At 48.6% G+C, this 14,017-nt stretch overlaps 1 protein-coding gene across 7 annotated transcripts in view; it reads right to left on the bottom strand.

Moving 5' to 3' along the window:
- The window catches only part of MICU3 (mitochondrial calcium uptake family member 3), a 195,686-nt gene that overhangs the window by 51,543 nt on the left and 130,126 nt on the right, over positions 1-14,017 (bottom strand). For all 7 annotated transcript variants that reach the window (XR_003940729.1, XM_030191433.1, XM_030191434.1 and 4 more), the window contains one exon: positions 10,461-10,632. Coding sequence is in view for 6 of the 7 variants with exons in the window: in XM_030191433.1 (XP_030047293.1) it covers positions 10,461-10,632 (172 nt within the window). In the remaining variant the exon portion in view is untranslated. The remainder of the gene's footprint in view (positions 1-10,460; positions 10,633-14,017) is intronic.

The following is a 14,017-nucleotide window of genomic DNA, read 5'->3' as shown; positions in this document are numbered from 1 at the left end:
CTTGAGTTTCAGCAAAGTCCTCCCTATCAGAGGAATGGGAGGATACACGTACGGGAGGCCTTCCTCCCAAAACAGAAGGAAAGCATCCGACGCCAGTCTGCTGTGGGCCTGCAGCCTGGAACAGAACTGAGGCACCTTGTTATTGGTCTGAGTGGCAAAGAGGTGCACCAAGGGGGTGCCCCACACTTGGAAGATCTCGCGAACCACTCTGGAACTGAGCGACCACTCGTGCGGTTGCATGATCTTGCTCAATCTGTCGGCCAGACTGTTGTTTACGCCTGCCAGATACGTGGCCTGGAGCCACATGCCGAACCGGCGTGCCCAATGCCACATGCTGACGGCTTCCCGACACAGGGGGCGAGATCCGGTGCCCCCCTGCTTGTTGATGTAATACATAGCAACCTGGTTGTCTGTCTGAATTTGGATAATTTGATGGGACAGCCGATCCCTGAAAGCCTTCAGAGCATTCCAGACCGCTCGCAACTCCATGAGGTTGATCTGTAGACCTTGTTCCTGGACGGACCAAGTCCCTGTGGAGCCCATTCACATGCGCTCCTAACCCCAGGAGTGACGCGTCCGTGGTCAGCACCTTTTGCGGCTGAGGAATCTGGAAGGGACGTCCCAGGGTCAAATTGGATCGAATTGTCCACCAATGAAGGGAGAGGAGAAACCTCGTGGACAAGCGGACCACGTCCTCTAGGCTCCCAGCAGCCTGGCACCACTGGGAGGCTAGGGTCCATTGAGCTGATCTCATAAAAAGGCGGGCCACGGGAGTCACGTGAACCGTGGAGGCCATGTGGCCGAGCAATCTCAACATCTGCCGAGCTGTGATCTGCTGAGACGCCCGCACCGAGGAGACAAGGGTCAGCAGGTTGTCGGCCCTGGTCTCTGGAAGGTAGGCACAGGCCGTCTGAGAATCCAGCAGAGCTCCTATGAATTCGAGTTTCTGAACTGGAAGAAGGTGGGACTTTGGATAATTTATCACAAACCCTAGCAGCTCCAGGAGTCGAATAGTCACCTGCATGGACTGCTGAGCTCCTGCTTCGGAGGTGTTCTTTACCAGCCAATCGTCGAGGTAAGGGAACACATGCACTCCCAGCCTGCGTAGAGAAGCCGCTACTACGACTAGGCATTTGGTGAACACTCTGGGCGCGGAGGCGAGCCCAAAGGGTAGCACACAGTACTGAAAATGCCGTGTTCCCAGACGAAATTGAAGATACTGCCTGTGAGCTGGCAGAATCGGGATGTGCGGATAGGCATTCTTTAAGTCCAGAGAGCATAGCCAATCGTCCTGTTGAATCATGGGAAGAAGGGTGCCCAGGGAAAGCATCCTGAACTTTTCTCGGACCAGATATTTGTTCAGGGCCCTTAGGTCTAGGATGGGACGCATCCCCCCTGTTTTCTTTTCCACAAGGAAGTACCTGGAATAGAATCGCAGCCCCTCTTGCCCCGGTGGCACGAGCTCGACCGCATTGGCGCTGAGAAGGGCGGAGAGTTCCTCTGCAAGTACCAGCCTGTGCTGGAAGCTGAAGGACTGAGCTCCCGGTGGGCAATTTGGAGGCTTTGAGGTCAAACTGAGAGAGTACCCTAGCCGGACTATTTGGAGAACCCACTGATCGGAGGTTACAAGAGGCCACCTTTGGTGAAAAAATGTTAACCTCCCCCCGACCGGTAGGCCGTCCGGCACAGACACTGGAACGTCGGCTATGCTTTGCAGGAGCCAGTCAAAAGCCCGCCCCTGACTTTTGCTGGGGAGCCGCAGGGGCCTGAGGCGCGCGCTGCTGACGGGAGCAAGCGCGCTGGGGTTTAGCCTGAGCAGCAGGCTGGCGGGAAGGAGGATTGTACCTACGCTTACCGGAAGAATAGGGAACCGTCCTCCTTCCCCCATAAAAACATCTACCCGAAGAGGTAGAGGCTGAAGGCGGCCGGCGGGAGAACTTGTCGAAAGCGGTATCCCGCTGGTGGAGCTGTTCAACCACCTGTTCGACCTTGTCCCCAAAAACATTGTCCCCCCGGCAAGGGGCATCCGCAATCCGCTGCTGGATTCAATTTTCCAGGTCGGAGGCGCGCAGCCATGACAGCCTGCGCATCACCACACCCTGCGCAGTGGCCCTGGATGCAACATCAAAAGAGTCAAAGACCCCCCTGGCCAGGAATTTCCTACACGCCTTCAGCTGCCTGACCACCTGCTGAGGGAGTAAGATCAGAAGGAAGACTGTCAGACTCCTCGTCAGAGAAATATCTGACGCCTTCCTCTGCTTCCCACGAGGCCTCCTCATCAGTGTCGGACACCAGCTGGTGGACTTCGGTCCGAAGCTGCGCCCGCCTCGACTCCGTGGAAACACGGCCACGGTGGGAGCGTCGAGAAGAGGACTCCCGTAGCGGAGACGATGGAGCTCCCTCCATCGACGTCGTCGGGGAGCCCTCCTGGGAGGCGGCCGGCACCGCAAGCGGTACCGGGGCGGGCGTCCTCACCGCAGACGAGGGCCCAGCCGTCGCCTCACTCGACCGCACCGGCGGTGCAAGCACCCCCGGTACCGGAGAAGGGCGAAACAGCTCCTCCAGGATCCCCGGAAGGACGGCCCTGAGGCTCTCGTTCAGAGAGGCTGTGGAGAAAGGCGGTGGGGCCGGTACCGGCGACGAGCTGCGAATCTGTTCCGGGGATGGAGGTGGTACCGGGCTGTCCACAGGGGAACATATCGACACCTCCTGAATGGAGGGTGAGCGGTCCTCCCGATGTCGACGCTTGGGTGCCGGCGACCCAGAGCTCTCGGTACCACGCTTGGAGGGTGACTGATGCCGGTGCTTCTTTGCCTTAGCACGACGCATGGCCTCAGTACCCCCCGGTACCGAAGAGGAAAACGTCGAATCCAAACGTTTCCTCGGGTCCGGGTCCGAAGAGGGTCGATCCCGGGGGGGCTGTACCGCGGGAGCCCTCGAGACAGGCGAAGACCTGCTCATGGGCTCACCGCCACCAGCAGGGGAATGGACAGCCTTCACCTGCACTCCAGACATCGAAGCACCCTCTGAGATGATCTCAGAGAGCGAGTAGATTGATAACATCTTAGAGTGGCACTAAGAGTTGGTGAAATATTACCATTCAATATTTTGAAAACTAGTAATAAAATTTTAAATTCAATGCAAAATTTTACAGGGAGCCAATGAAGTGATTTCAAATTTAGAGTAGCATGATCATAACAAGAACCTCCTTTAATTACTCGGGCTATAGTGTTCTGAACTACATGTAGCACCTTCAGCATGTTACTGGTAATCCCCATTAGCAAACCATTACAGTAATCTAATAGTGGACAAACTACAGACTGAACATTTTTGCGAAAGATTGACAGAAACCAGTGATCTAATACGCCGTACAATTTTTAATTTATAAAATACCTTTGCTATTATGTTTCCAACCTGGTTTTTCATAGATAATGTAGTGTCGTTGCATCCCCAAATTTCTAATCTGATGGACAATAGGGATATTAGCAGAGTCAATGTTAAAAATCTTAGGACAATTTACCCCTTTTGTACCAGAGACGAAAAGAATCTGAGTTTTTGAAATGTTGAATTTCAAACGATTTCCTTCCATCCATTGCAATATTTTTGAAAGGTAAAATCTCAATTTAACAAAAGTATCTTCAAAAGAGTTCTCGACAGGCAGTACAAACTGTATGTCATCAGCATACAACTTGTATTGCACCTCCAAACATCTCAACAATGTACATAAGAGGGCCCATTTTATACCTATGGGCTTCTTAGCATTTAGCTTGCGTTAATTCCCTTAATACATGTTAAGGTCCTAATGCTGCTTGACAAATTCCCCCCTAAATGTGTGTGTATGTACATATTCATTTAATATACATATTAAAAATTCTGTTGTTTTTTTATTTAGGGAGTAATTTTATAAGGAGGAGCCTAGTTTTAGGCACTAACTGGTTGATGTTCAGCACTATTTAACCAGCCAGGAACAGCTCCTGGCAGATTCCTTAACCAGTTAAGCACTAATATTCAGCACGAGATAGCTGGTTATCTCCGCTGAATATTACTGCTTAGCATATCTGTCCTTATTCTGTAAAGATTATGCTCCTAAAATTTATGCTCCTAAATTATGAGCATAATTTATGCTCCTAAATTAGAAGAATACTCTATGCTCCAAAATAGATTATACTCCTAAATTAGGAGCATAAATTTAGGAGTGTAAACTATGCTCCTAAATTAGGAGCATAACCTTTATAGAATAAGGCTAACAGTAGCTAACCAGCTAGTCGTGAATATTCAGAACATCACCGGCTAAGTTTGGCGGCCAAATCGGGCCGCCCAAATAGCAGGCCTAACTTTGGCCACTACAAACTTAACCGTCCAGTGCTGAATATTGACTTGGCCAGTTAAGTTTAAACCACGCCCCCCCCCACAAAAAAACCACGGATGTTCAATGCCAGTCACCAGAAATGACCTGGCATTGAATATCCGGGCTCAGCGCCAATCACAGGATTCAGCCAGCCTGCCTCCCGCAGGCTGAATATCGGCCATTAAGATTCTCTTGTCTCCTGGGTGTGGTTCTATAAGAATGCACAAAGAGTCTATGGAATGTATGTTCCTGGTGGTCCTACATATGGGTGGACTGTGGGCAAGAAACAGTGGGGCCCTTTTACTAAGCCGCAGCAAAAAGTGGCCTGCGGTAGTCTAGGCATGTGTACTGGGTGTGCACCAGGCCACATTTTTACCATGTCTGCAAAAAATGGCTTTTTTTTAATGGGATGGGAAAGGGGCCCGAGTTAAAAATGAAACCAGCACGCACCCAAAACCGGCCTGAGCCCTTAATGCCACCCACTGATCTAGCGGTAAGAGCTCAAGCACTACACGCACGGTGACTGATTGGCGCGTGCTAAGTGCAGATTATCACCGGAAATGGCGCATGTAGGAGGGAATAAGTAATTCATCCAGACGTTATGGGCACACACCAACTCTGAAATTACCACCAGGAGGGTGCACTGGCCTAGCGGTAGTCTCATTTGGGCGTGTACAGCCTACCACAGCTTAGTAAAAGGGCCCAGTGTGTTTTAAGCCTGTAAAATGTATTGGATATTTTCCTGTCTGAAATATGTCTGAAGTGTATTTCTCCTGTTTGGCCTGCAGATGGTACATGTTTATGCTTACAGCTGTTACACAGGACTGACTTGTCTTTCTTTTAGTTGGCACACAGATAATAGGAAGTAGCTTGCACTGATGTAACCAGTTTTTATTTGAAACTTGACTGTTCTGGGCTCTGATTGGCCTGGAGTTTTGAAATTGTCCAATAGTGCTGGCTATTGCTTCAGTCTTGGCCTGGAAGAAGAAGAGGGAGACAGATTTCTTTGCTAAGGCTCTCTGAACAATTCTTTGCTAAGGCTCTGTGAATAATTCTTTGCTAAGGCTCTGTGAACAATTATATGTCCTGATCTTCCCATGTACTGTTTAGACAGTATATAGATGTTTAGTTAGTGTTATAATTGATCCATATTTCAGTTACCTGTTATTGTTTGCCAATTGCACAATTTTGTCCACTGTTCCAAGTTCTGAGAATAAACACAATTGTTTGTTTGTTCTGCTTGTCTGGACTGATAAAGAATCCTGGTGGTTTGAGTGCTGGGTCTGTGGGTGCTTTCTGGGAACTGTGGTACCACTGGGAGTGTGGCCCCAATAACCCAGAAATCACTAGACATAATTTGAGCACAGGAGACTTGCCCAGAGGCAGTTGTGACCCATTCGGTAGGAGAAGTGTGCTAGTGTAGAGCACGAGCGTGCAGGTGGACCTGAGCTGTGCTGGGGATAGACCGCGGGGTAACCCCAGGCGGATGACTAGGTGTTTCGTGACAGTGAGCATGTGCAAGGATCATAAAATCTTATCACTTATATGCGTTCTTTAGAAATATTAGATTGTACGCTCTCTATTAGATTGTACGCTCTTTGAGCAGGAACTGTCTTTCTTCTATGTTTGTGCAGCGCTGCGTATGCCTTGTAGCGCTATAGAAATGCTAAATAGTAGTAGTAGTAAATATAGGTGGAAATATTTACACCAGCTTTAGGGTTAGTATAATTGTAGGCATGAGTTATGCTACATACACCAGTATTTAATAAAGAAAATTAGGCACTTACTTTCCTTTATAAACTAAAGCCTAAGTAGGCATCCATTTTCAACCTTAAAGTAGGTACCTCCTTATAAAAATACCCTCATTTGGTTTAATTCTATAATTGGGCATCTGGTAGGAGCCTATGCTGAAAAGAAACATATACTCTCACTTTTATAGAATAGTAGCATAACAGTGAAAATATGCACCCATAGGTAAGATGTGAGCACGTATGCCAGCTCTCTGGCACAAGTGTGAGCACTTAAGTTCGGGTAATACATACATAACTTAGTATTCTTTAAATTACACCCATGCTCTGCATAGACTCTGCCTATGTGAATGTCTACCTGTAAATACGTGGTAATATATGTGCATATTTACAGAATTTATTTATTTCAGATCATTTATACCCCGCCTTTTGCCGCAGTGTTGCAGCCCCAAAGCGGCTTACAATGAACTAGTTAAAATAAATACAGTACAGTTACATTTCATCAGTAAGGGCGGGAGGACAAGGCAAGAAGGGAAAGGCAAAGGAGGCAAAGAGGAACAGCAGAAGTCCAAGCGGGCCAAGAGGGATGATGGAAGACCAGGCTGACGTGAATAAGTCCTGCAAAGTGATCCCCAAATGAAGCACTGAAGAACCAGCAGCATACAGAGGCCAGACGAAGCCAAAGGCAGGCATCCTCTGAAACAAGATGGCGGACAAACGGTCATCCTCTGCAGCCCCAACCGTCAGGACTCTCCGAGCCAGGAACCTCCTCCACTGTGACTCCATCTGGCCGGCCGAAGAGGAAGAGCCAGGGAAGACCAGAAGATCGCGAAGGCAGCAGCGAAGATCTGCGATGGAGAAGCGGACAAGCTGGGGGAAGGCAGCAGCACAGTATCCTACAGGCAGTGGTCGAGCGGCAGCAACGGGAGCGCAAGCAGAGCAGAGCACGCCAGGCAGACCCACAGAGGAAACCAGCAGTGCGGATGAGGCGAGAGGTGCCCGAAGACCGAAATCACCGGCCCAATCGCGCACCCCGCACCAACCCGGCAACCGCTCCGTCAGGCAGGCCTCACGCTGGCACCAAGACAGCAGGACGGAAGACAGACAGCCAAATCCGAAGTTGCGTACGCCAAAACAGGCAGCAGAAGGAGCCCTGAAATTACACGGACCCTCAGGATCAAAATTGGGCCAGTGCCCAGCCAGACAACGGGCAAGCTCCGAGATGGGATCAGGAATTGCAAAGCGCAGAATAGCATTTAAACATAATTTTGGCATCTATGTACATACTCAGACACATGCATGCCATTATTCTGATTTCCAGATTTAAAACTGCATATAAATTATATACAGAATGGCATGCCCATACACAAATACTATAGTTTCAAAATTATATTTAGTCTCAAGTAACTTTATAGTTTTTTGTGACTAGCATTTTTTTCTTTTTAAGCTTTTAAATATACAAAATACTTCAAAACATTTTTTTAAAAAGTCGTATACTCATCTGATACAACAAAGAAGTTGGCTAGGGGATACTGTTCTGACATGGCACATGTTTCACAAAAACCTGTGGGCCCCCTTTTACTAAGCGGCAGTAAGCCTAATGCAGACCTACCGCTCGCTAAACAGGAAGTACTGCCGTGCTACTGCAGCCCGGTGGTACTTCTCACCCCCTAGCACCTCGGACTGTACCAAGCATTGCCTGATTACCACCGGGTTAGCACGGGAGCCCTTACCGCCACCTCAATGTGCTTTACTTGTTGCAGGGCCATTTCCTGTAAGAAACAGAGACTTCCCTTTTACCTGCTGCTGTAAAAGGGGGTCTTGGTGAACGTGAAAAAGACGTGCCATTGCCAGCACAGTCCCCCTTTTGCTGCAGCTTGGAAAAAGGGCCCTGCATCAAGGAACGCCCCCCCCCACTTACGAAGCTGAACCTAACTGTCTTCTATCTGTTCTTTTATCAATGGATAACTGTTAGCATGTACCCTCATCGTATCCTCTGTCTTGTTCAGGGACAAAGAAATAAACAGTTCCAAGTTATCTGACAGAGGGGTTAATTTGTAACAAGGCATCTAATATATACTTGGAAAAATGCACCTATTTCTAAGAGGTCTGAAGTAATGGCCAAAAAGAGGTAAAATATCAATAGAATATCTTCCAACAAGATCTCTCACATAATATGAAAAAAAAAAAACGTTTTAAATGTATTTTTTTCATCAAGTTATGTGCTTAAGTTGAACTATGGTACCATAATATCAGAATTTATAGAACTTTTTCCACATGTTTCACATGTTCAAACATCCTTCTGTAAATATAATCAACAGTCCCTCTTGACATTTTTCTTTTAAATAATCAGTATTCATAGTGAATTCAAAAAAGGTTTTGGTTTTCAGAAGAGTACAATACTTAGCTCTGTAAAGCTCTATAGTTTCAAGCATTAGTTCTGCATCAGGATGATGCACTCTTCTTACAAATATTTTCCAAATTTAATACAGGAGTCTTTTTACTAAGCTGCAGTAAAAGGACTGTAAGCTCTTTGAGCAGGGATTGTCTTTCTATGTTAAATTGTACAGCGCTGCGTAACCCTAGCAGCGCTTTAGAAATGTTAAGTAGTAGTAGTAAGTAGTAAAAGGGGCCTTGCGGCAGCAGTGGCACCCAGATTTGCCATGTGCCAAGGCCCCTTTTACCGCAGCGGGTAAAAGTGAAGAAAAAATGAAATGGCTGTGCAGTAAGTATGCACTGGCTGCACAGCCATTTGGGGGGGGGGGGGGAGCCCTTACCGTCACCCATTGAGGTGCACTGAGGTGCCACTCACTGATGCAGTAATCGTTCTTTACTGCATGTTAAAATGATTTTACACATGGATAAGCCTGTAGATATTAAAATAAAAAAATTACAAACACTTGGAAACTATAATGCAAGTAATCTGTTATACATTCGTAAATAGGAGGGAAAACCTCAAGAAGCACCTTCCCCCTGAATGAACGGGTGAAAGGGCTAGGGCTTCTTCATCATCGGAAAAAACCTCCAAAACTTTAATTTTAAACATTCATTAAATTTTATAAATTTCAGTGTATCATTAAACTTGCAGATGTCAAGAAACTGAAAACTCGAGAAGGTACTTAGCTTCTCTTAGGCTCCTCCATGTACTTAGAACCGTGGTTAACGTTGGCCTCCGTTTCGCCACAGCTGCTTCAGAACCTCCGATCTAATAATTTTTCCGTTCAGGCTGCCGACGGAAGCATGCAAGGAGAGGAGCTGATGGACTGGCAGCCGGCAGCAGGAGTTCAGGACTTGTCCCGAGGGAGAGAAGCAGCTGAGTGTGAACCTATGGATACCTCTGCACTGGCCAAAGTACAAGGGAAAAGGCTAAAAGGATTTATAACAGCCCTATTTTCTAAAGTGGGTGAGAAGTGGAAGAGTGATTGATAACAGAAACCCTGGAGTGTGAAAAGGGGAGTCAGGGTGAAGCTCACTACAGAAGCGGTGCCTGTAGCTAGTATTTGTGCTAAACTGCTCAAACCTGACCCAAGTGGGTGGAATCCAGGTGTTTGAGGCTGGTAGTAAGGGAGGGGGTCCCTTCAACCTCTGTATATATAAGAGGTGAAGGAAAAGAGGTTTGTGCTGGAAACAGTGAACCGTGGGCCCCTGAGGGTTACTTCAATTACTAAAGACTGAAAGGCAACTACAAAAGTCCCTTCTGCCCCTGCAGACTGAGGACCTTATACTGACTGTATAACAGATACGAGAAAAGCAAATTAGACACAGGAGAATGAAGTGAGGGGGGTTATGTTGCTTGCTAGGGCTGCCCTTGGCAGCGCCTAGAGAAAGTCAGTGACTCCTGGCTCCAGATCCGGAAAGACTATACTGAGCCATAAGTGAGAAGCTGTATTTTGGGGACCTGCTTTAAAGGAACTAGTGGAATTGCAACAACTGTAAACTATTTGTGTTTTGAAATGGACATATCTTCGAGTTATTAATAAGAACCTCACCAAGCCAGGCGTGTTGGAGTTGAGTCTCAGAATCGTCCAGGACAAACTGAGGCAACGTCGGTCCCCGGGAGGAAGGCGGGAAGACAAATGTTATGTTGGTCTAATTTAAGGCGTTGTTTACTAAGCCGTACTATAGACTCGCTAATGTTTTTAGTGCGCTCTAACACTAGAGACACCCATAGGAATATATGGGTGTCTCTAGTGTTAGCATGCACTAATTTTACCATGCGCTAAAACGCTAGCATACCTTAGTAAACAGCACCCTTAGTTTGGTAAAGATATCTCAAATTACCACATAACTATTTCCTGGTTTACAAAAGAAATTTTGTTTTGTAGACCCCATCATTTGCTCAGTACAACATGAGATATACGTACCTTCTCTTCAGGCATACTGTGTCGCACATTTTCCAAGTAACTAGTCGTATTTTCTACATTTGTATATCGCAATAAAATATGAGCAAAGTCTTCTTCACTAACGGTATTCATTCCTTTAGAATAGGACAGGAACTCAATCTCAAGGAGCTCAGTTTGCAGATTATCCATAAATCTGAAGCAGAATCATAAACAAACATTTTGTCAATAAGAAAGCAGACCTTCTTTAAATATGGTACGTTCTGAAAGGATTGCAACACTGAAGCAGTTTGGTCTATAAAAGAAGGCAGCCAGGTTGCAATTTCCTGTGAAGATTTTTCAGCATTCTTTTGCTTTGTTCTCTTTCTTGCTCTTCCGGAGGGCATGAACAGTCTTACACCTCGAATTTCTGATCGTTTGGGGGGGGGGGGGGGGGGGGGGGGATTTTATATGGGACAATGTTTTACACGGATAATTTTATAAAATCACTTCCACTCATATGGAGCAACATGTGTGTGTAAATGGAATATTATGAAGTTCAGTGAATGATACATACCTGTAGCAGGTGTTCTCCGAGGACAGCAGGCTGATTGTTCTCACGACTGGGTGACGTCCGCGGCAGCCCCCACCAACCGGAAAAAAGCTTCGCGGGACGGTCGGCACGCAGGGCACGCCCACCGCGCATGCGCGGCCGTCTTCCCGCCCGTGCGCGACCGCTCCCGCCAGTTGAATGACTAGCAAAAGATGAAACACACAACTCCAAAGGGGAGGAGGGAGGGTAGGTGAGAACAATCAGCCTGCTGTCCTCGGAGAACACCTGCTACAGGTATGTATCATTCACGTTCTCCGAGGACAAGCAGGCTGCTTGTTCTCACGACTGGGGTATCCCTAGCTTTCAGGCTCACTCAAAACAAGAACCCAGGTCAATGGAACCTCGCAACGGCGAGGGTACAACAGAAATTGACCTACGAAGAACAACTAACTGAGAGTGCAGCCTGACCAGAATAAATTCGGGTCCTGGAGGGTGGAGTTGGATTTACACCCCAAACAGATTCTGCAGCACCGACTGCCCGAACCGACTGTCGCGTCGGGTATCCTGCTGGAGGCAGTAATGTGATGTGAATGTGTGGACAGATGACCATGTCGCAGCCTTGCAAATCTCTTCAATAGTGGCTGACTTCAAGTGGGCCACTGACGCTGCCATGGCTCTAACACTATGAGCCGTGACATGACCCTCAAGAGCCAGCCCAGCCTGGGCGTAAGTGAAGGAAATGCAATCTGCTAGCCAATTGGAGATGGTGCGTTTCCTGACAGCGACCCCTAGCCTGTTAGGGTCGAAAGAAACAAACAATTGGGCGGACTGTCTGTGGGGCTGTGTCCGCTCCAAGTAGAAGGCCAAAGCTCTCTTGCAGTCCAATGTGTGCAACTGACGTTCAGCAGGGCGGGTATGCGGCCTGGGGAAGAATGTTGGCAAGACAATTGACTGGTTAAGATGGAACTCCGACACCACCTTCGGCAGGAACTTTGGGTGGGTGCGGAGCACTACTCTGTTGTGATGAAATTTGGTATACGGAGCATGAGCTACCAGGGCTTGAAGCTCACTGACCCTACGAGCTGAAGTAACTGCCACCAAGAAAATGACCTTCCAGGTCAAGTACTTCAGATGGCAGGAATTCAGTGGCTCAAAAGGAGGTTTCATCAGCTGGGTGAGGACGACGTTGAGATCCCATGACACTGTGGGAGGCTTGATAGGGGGCTTTGACAAAAGCAAGCCTCGCATGAATCGAACGACTAAAGGCTCTCCAGAGATGGCTTTACCTTCCACACGATAATGGTAAGCACTAATCGCACTAAGGTGATTCCTTACTGAGTTGGTCTTGAGGCCAGACTCTGATAAGTGCAGAAGGTATTCAAGCAGGTTCTGTGCAGGGCAAGAACGAGGTTCTAGGGCCTTGCTCTCACACCAAACGACAAACCTCCTCCACTTGAAAAAGTAACTCTTTTTAGTGGAATCCTTCCTAGAGGCAAGCAAGACCCGGGAGACACCCTCAGACAGACCCAACGCAGCGAAGTCTACGCCCTCAACATCCAGGCCGTGAGAGCCAGGGATCGAAGGTTGGGGTGCAGCAACGCTCCGTCGTTCTGCGAAATGAGAGTCGGAAAACACTCCAATCTCCACGGTTCTTCTGAGGACAACTCCAGAAGAAGAGGGAACCAGATCTGACGGGGCCAAAAGGGCGCTATCAGAATCATGGTGCCGCGGTCTTGCTTGAGCTTCAGTAAGGTCTTCCCCACCAAAGGTATGGGAGGATAAGCATACAGGAGGCCGGTCCCCCAATGAAGGAGAAAGGCATCTGACGCTAGCCTGCCGTGTGTCCGAAGTCTGGAACAGAACAGAGGCAGCTTGTGGTTGGTCTGAGAGGCGAAAAGATCCACCGAGGGGGTGCCCCACTCTCGGAAGATCTTGCGTACCACTCTGGAATGGAGCGACCACTCGTGCGGTTGCATGACTCTGCTCAGTCTGTCGGCCAGACTGTTGTTTACACCTGCCAGGTACGTGGCTTGGAGGAGCATGCCAAACCGGCACGCCCAACGCCACATCCCGACGGCTTCCTGACACAGGGGGCGAGATCCGGTGCCCCCCTGCTTGTTGACGTAATACATTGCAACCTGATTGTCTGTCCGAATTTGGATAATTTGGTAGGACAGCCGATCTCTGAAAGCCTTCAGTGCGTTCCAGATCGCTCGGAGCTCCAGGAGGTTGATCTGCAGATCCTTTTCCTGGAGGGACCACAGACCCTGGGTGTGAAGCCCATCGACATGAGCTCCCCACCCCAGGCGAGATGCATCCGTCGTCAGCACTTTCGAGGGCTGCGGAATTTGGAATGGACGTCCCAGGGTCAAATTGGTCCGGATGGTCCACCAGAGCAGTGAAGTGCGGCAACTGGTGGAGAGGCGGATGACATCTTCTAGATTCCCGGTGGCTTGGAACCACTGGGAAGCTAGGGTCCATTGAGCAGATCTCATGTGAAGACGAGCCATGGGAGTCACATGAACTGTGGAGGCCATATGACCCAGAAGTCTCAACATCTGCCGAGCTGTGACCTGCTGAGACGCTCTGGTCTGCGAAGCGAGGGACAGGAGGTTGTTGGCCCTCGCTTCGGGAAGGAAGGCCTGAGCCGTCTGGGTATTCAGCAGAGCTCCTATGAATTCCAGAGACTGGGTGGGCTGGAGATGGGACTTTGGGTAATTTATCACAAACCCCAGCAGCTCCAGGAGTTGAATAGTGCACTGCATGGACCGGAGGGCTCCTGCCTCCGAGGTGTTCTTGACCAGCCAATCGTCGAGATATGGGAACACGTGCACTCCCAGCCTGCGTAGGTACGCCGCCACCACCACGAGGCACTTTGTAAACACTCGTGGGGCGGAGGCGAGCCCAAAGGGCAGCACACAGTACTGAAAGTGTCGTGCGCCCAGGCGGAATCTGAGATACTGTCTGTGAGCTGGCAGTATCGGGATGTGAGTATATGCATCCTTTAAATCCAGGGAACATAGCCAATCGCTTTTCTGAATCATTGGCA

Source organism: Microcaecilia unicolor, chromosome 2 (genome assembly GCF_901765095.1).
Source record: "Microcaecilia unicolor chromosome 2, aMicUni1.1, whole genome shotgun sequence".
NCBI lineage: Eukaryota > Metazoa > Chordata > Amphibia > Gymnophiona > Siphonopidae > Microcaecilia > Microcaecilia unicolor.
Note: the sequence above shows the minus strand (reverse complement) of the source record. Positions and strands in the feature narration are given on the sequence as shown.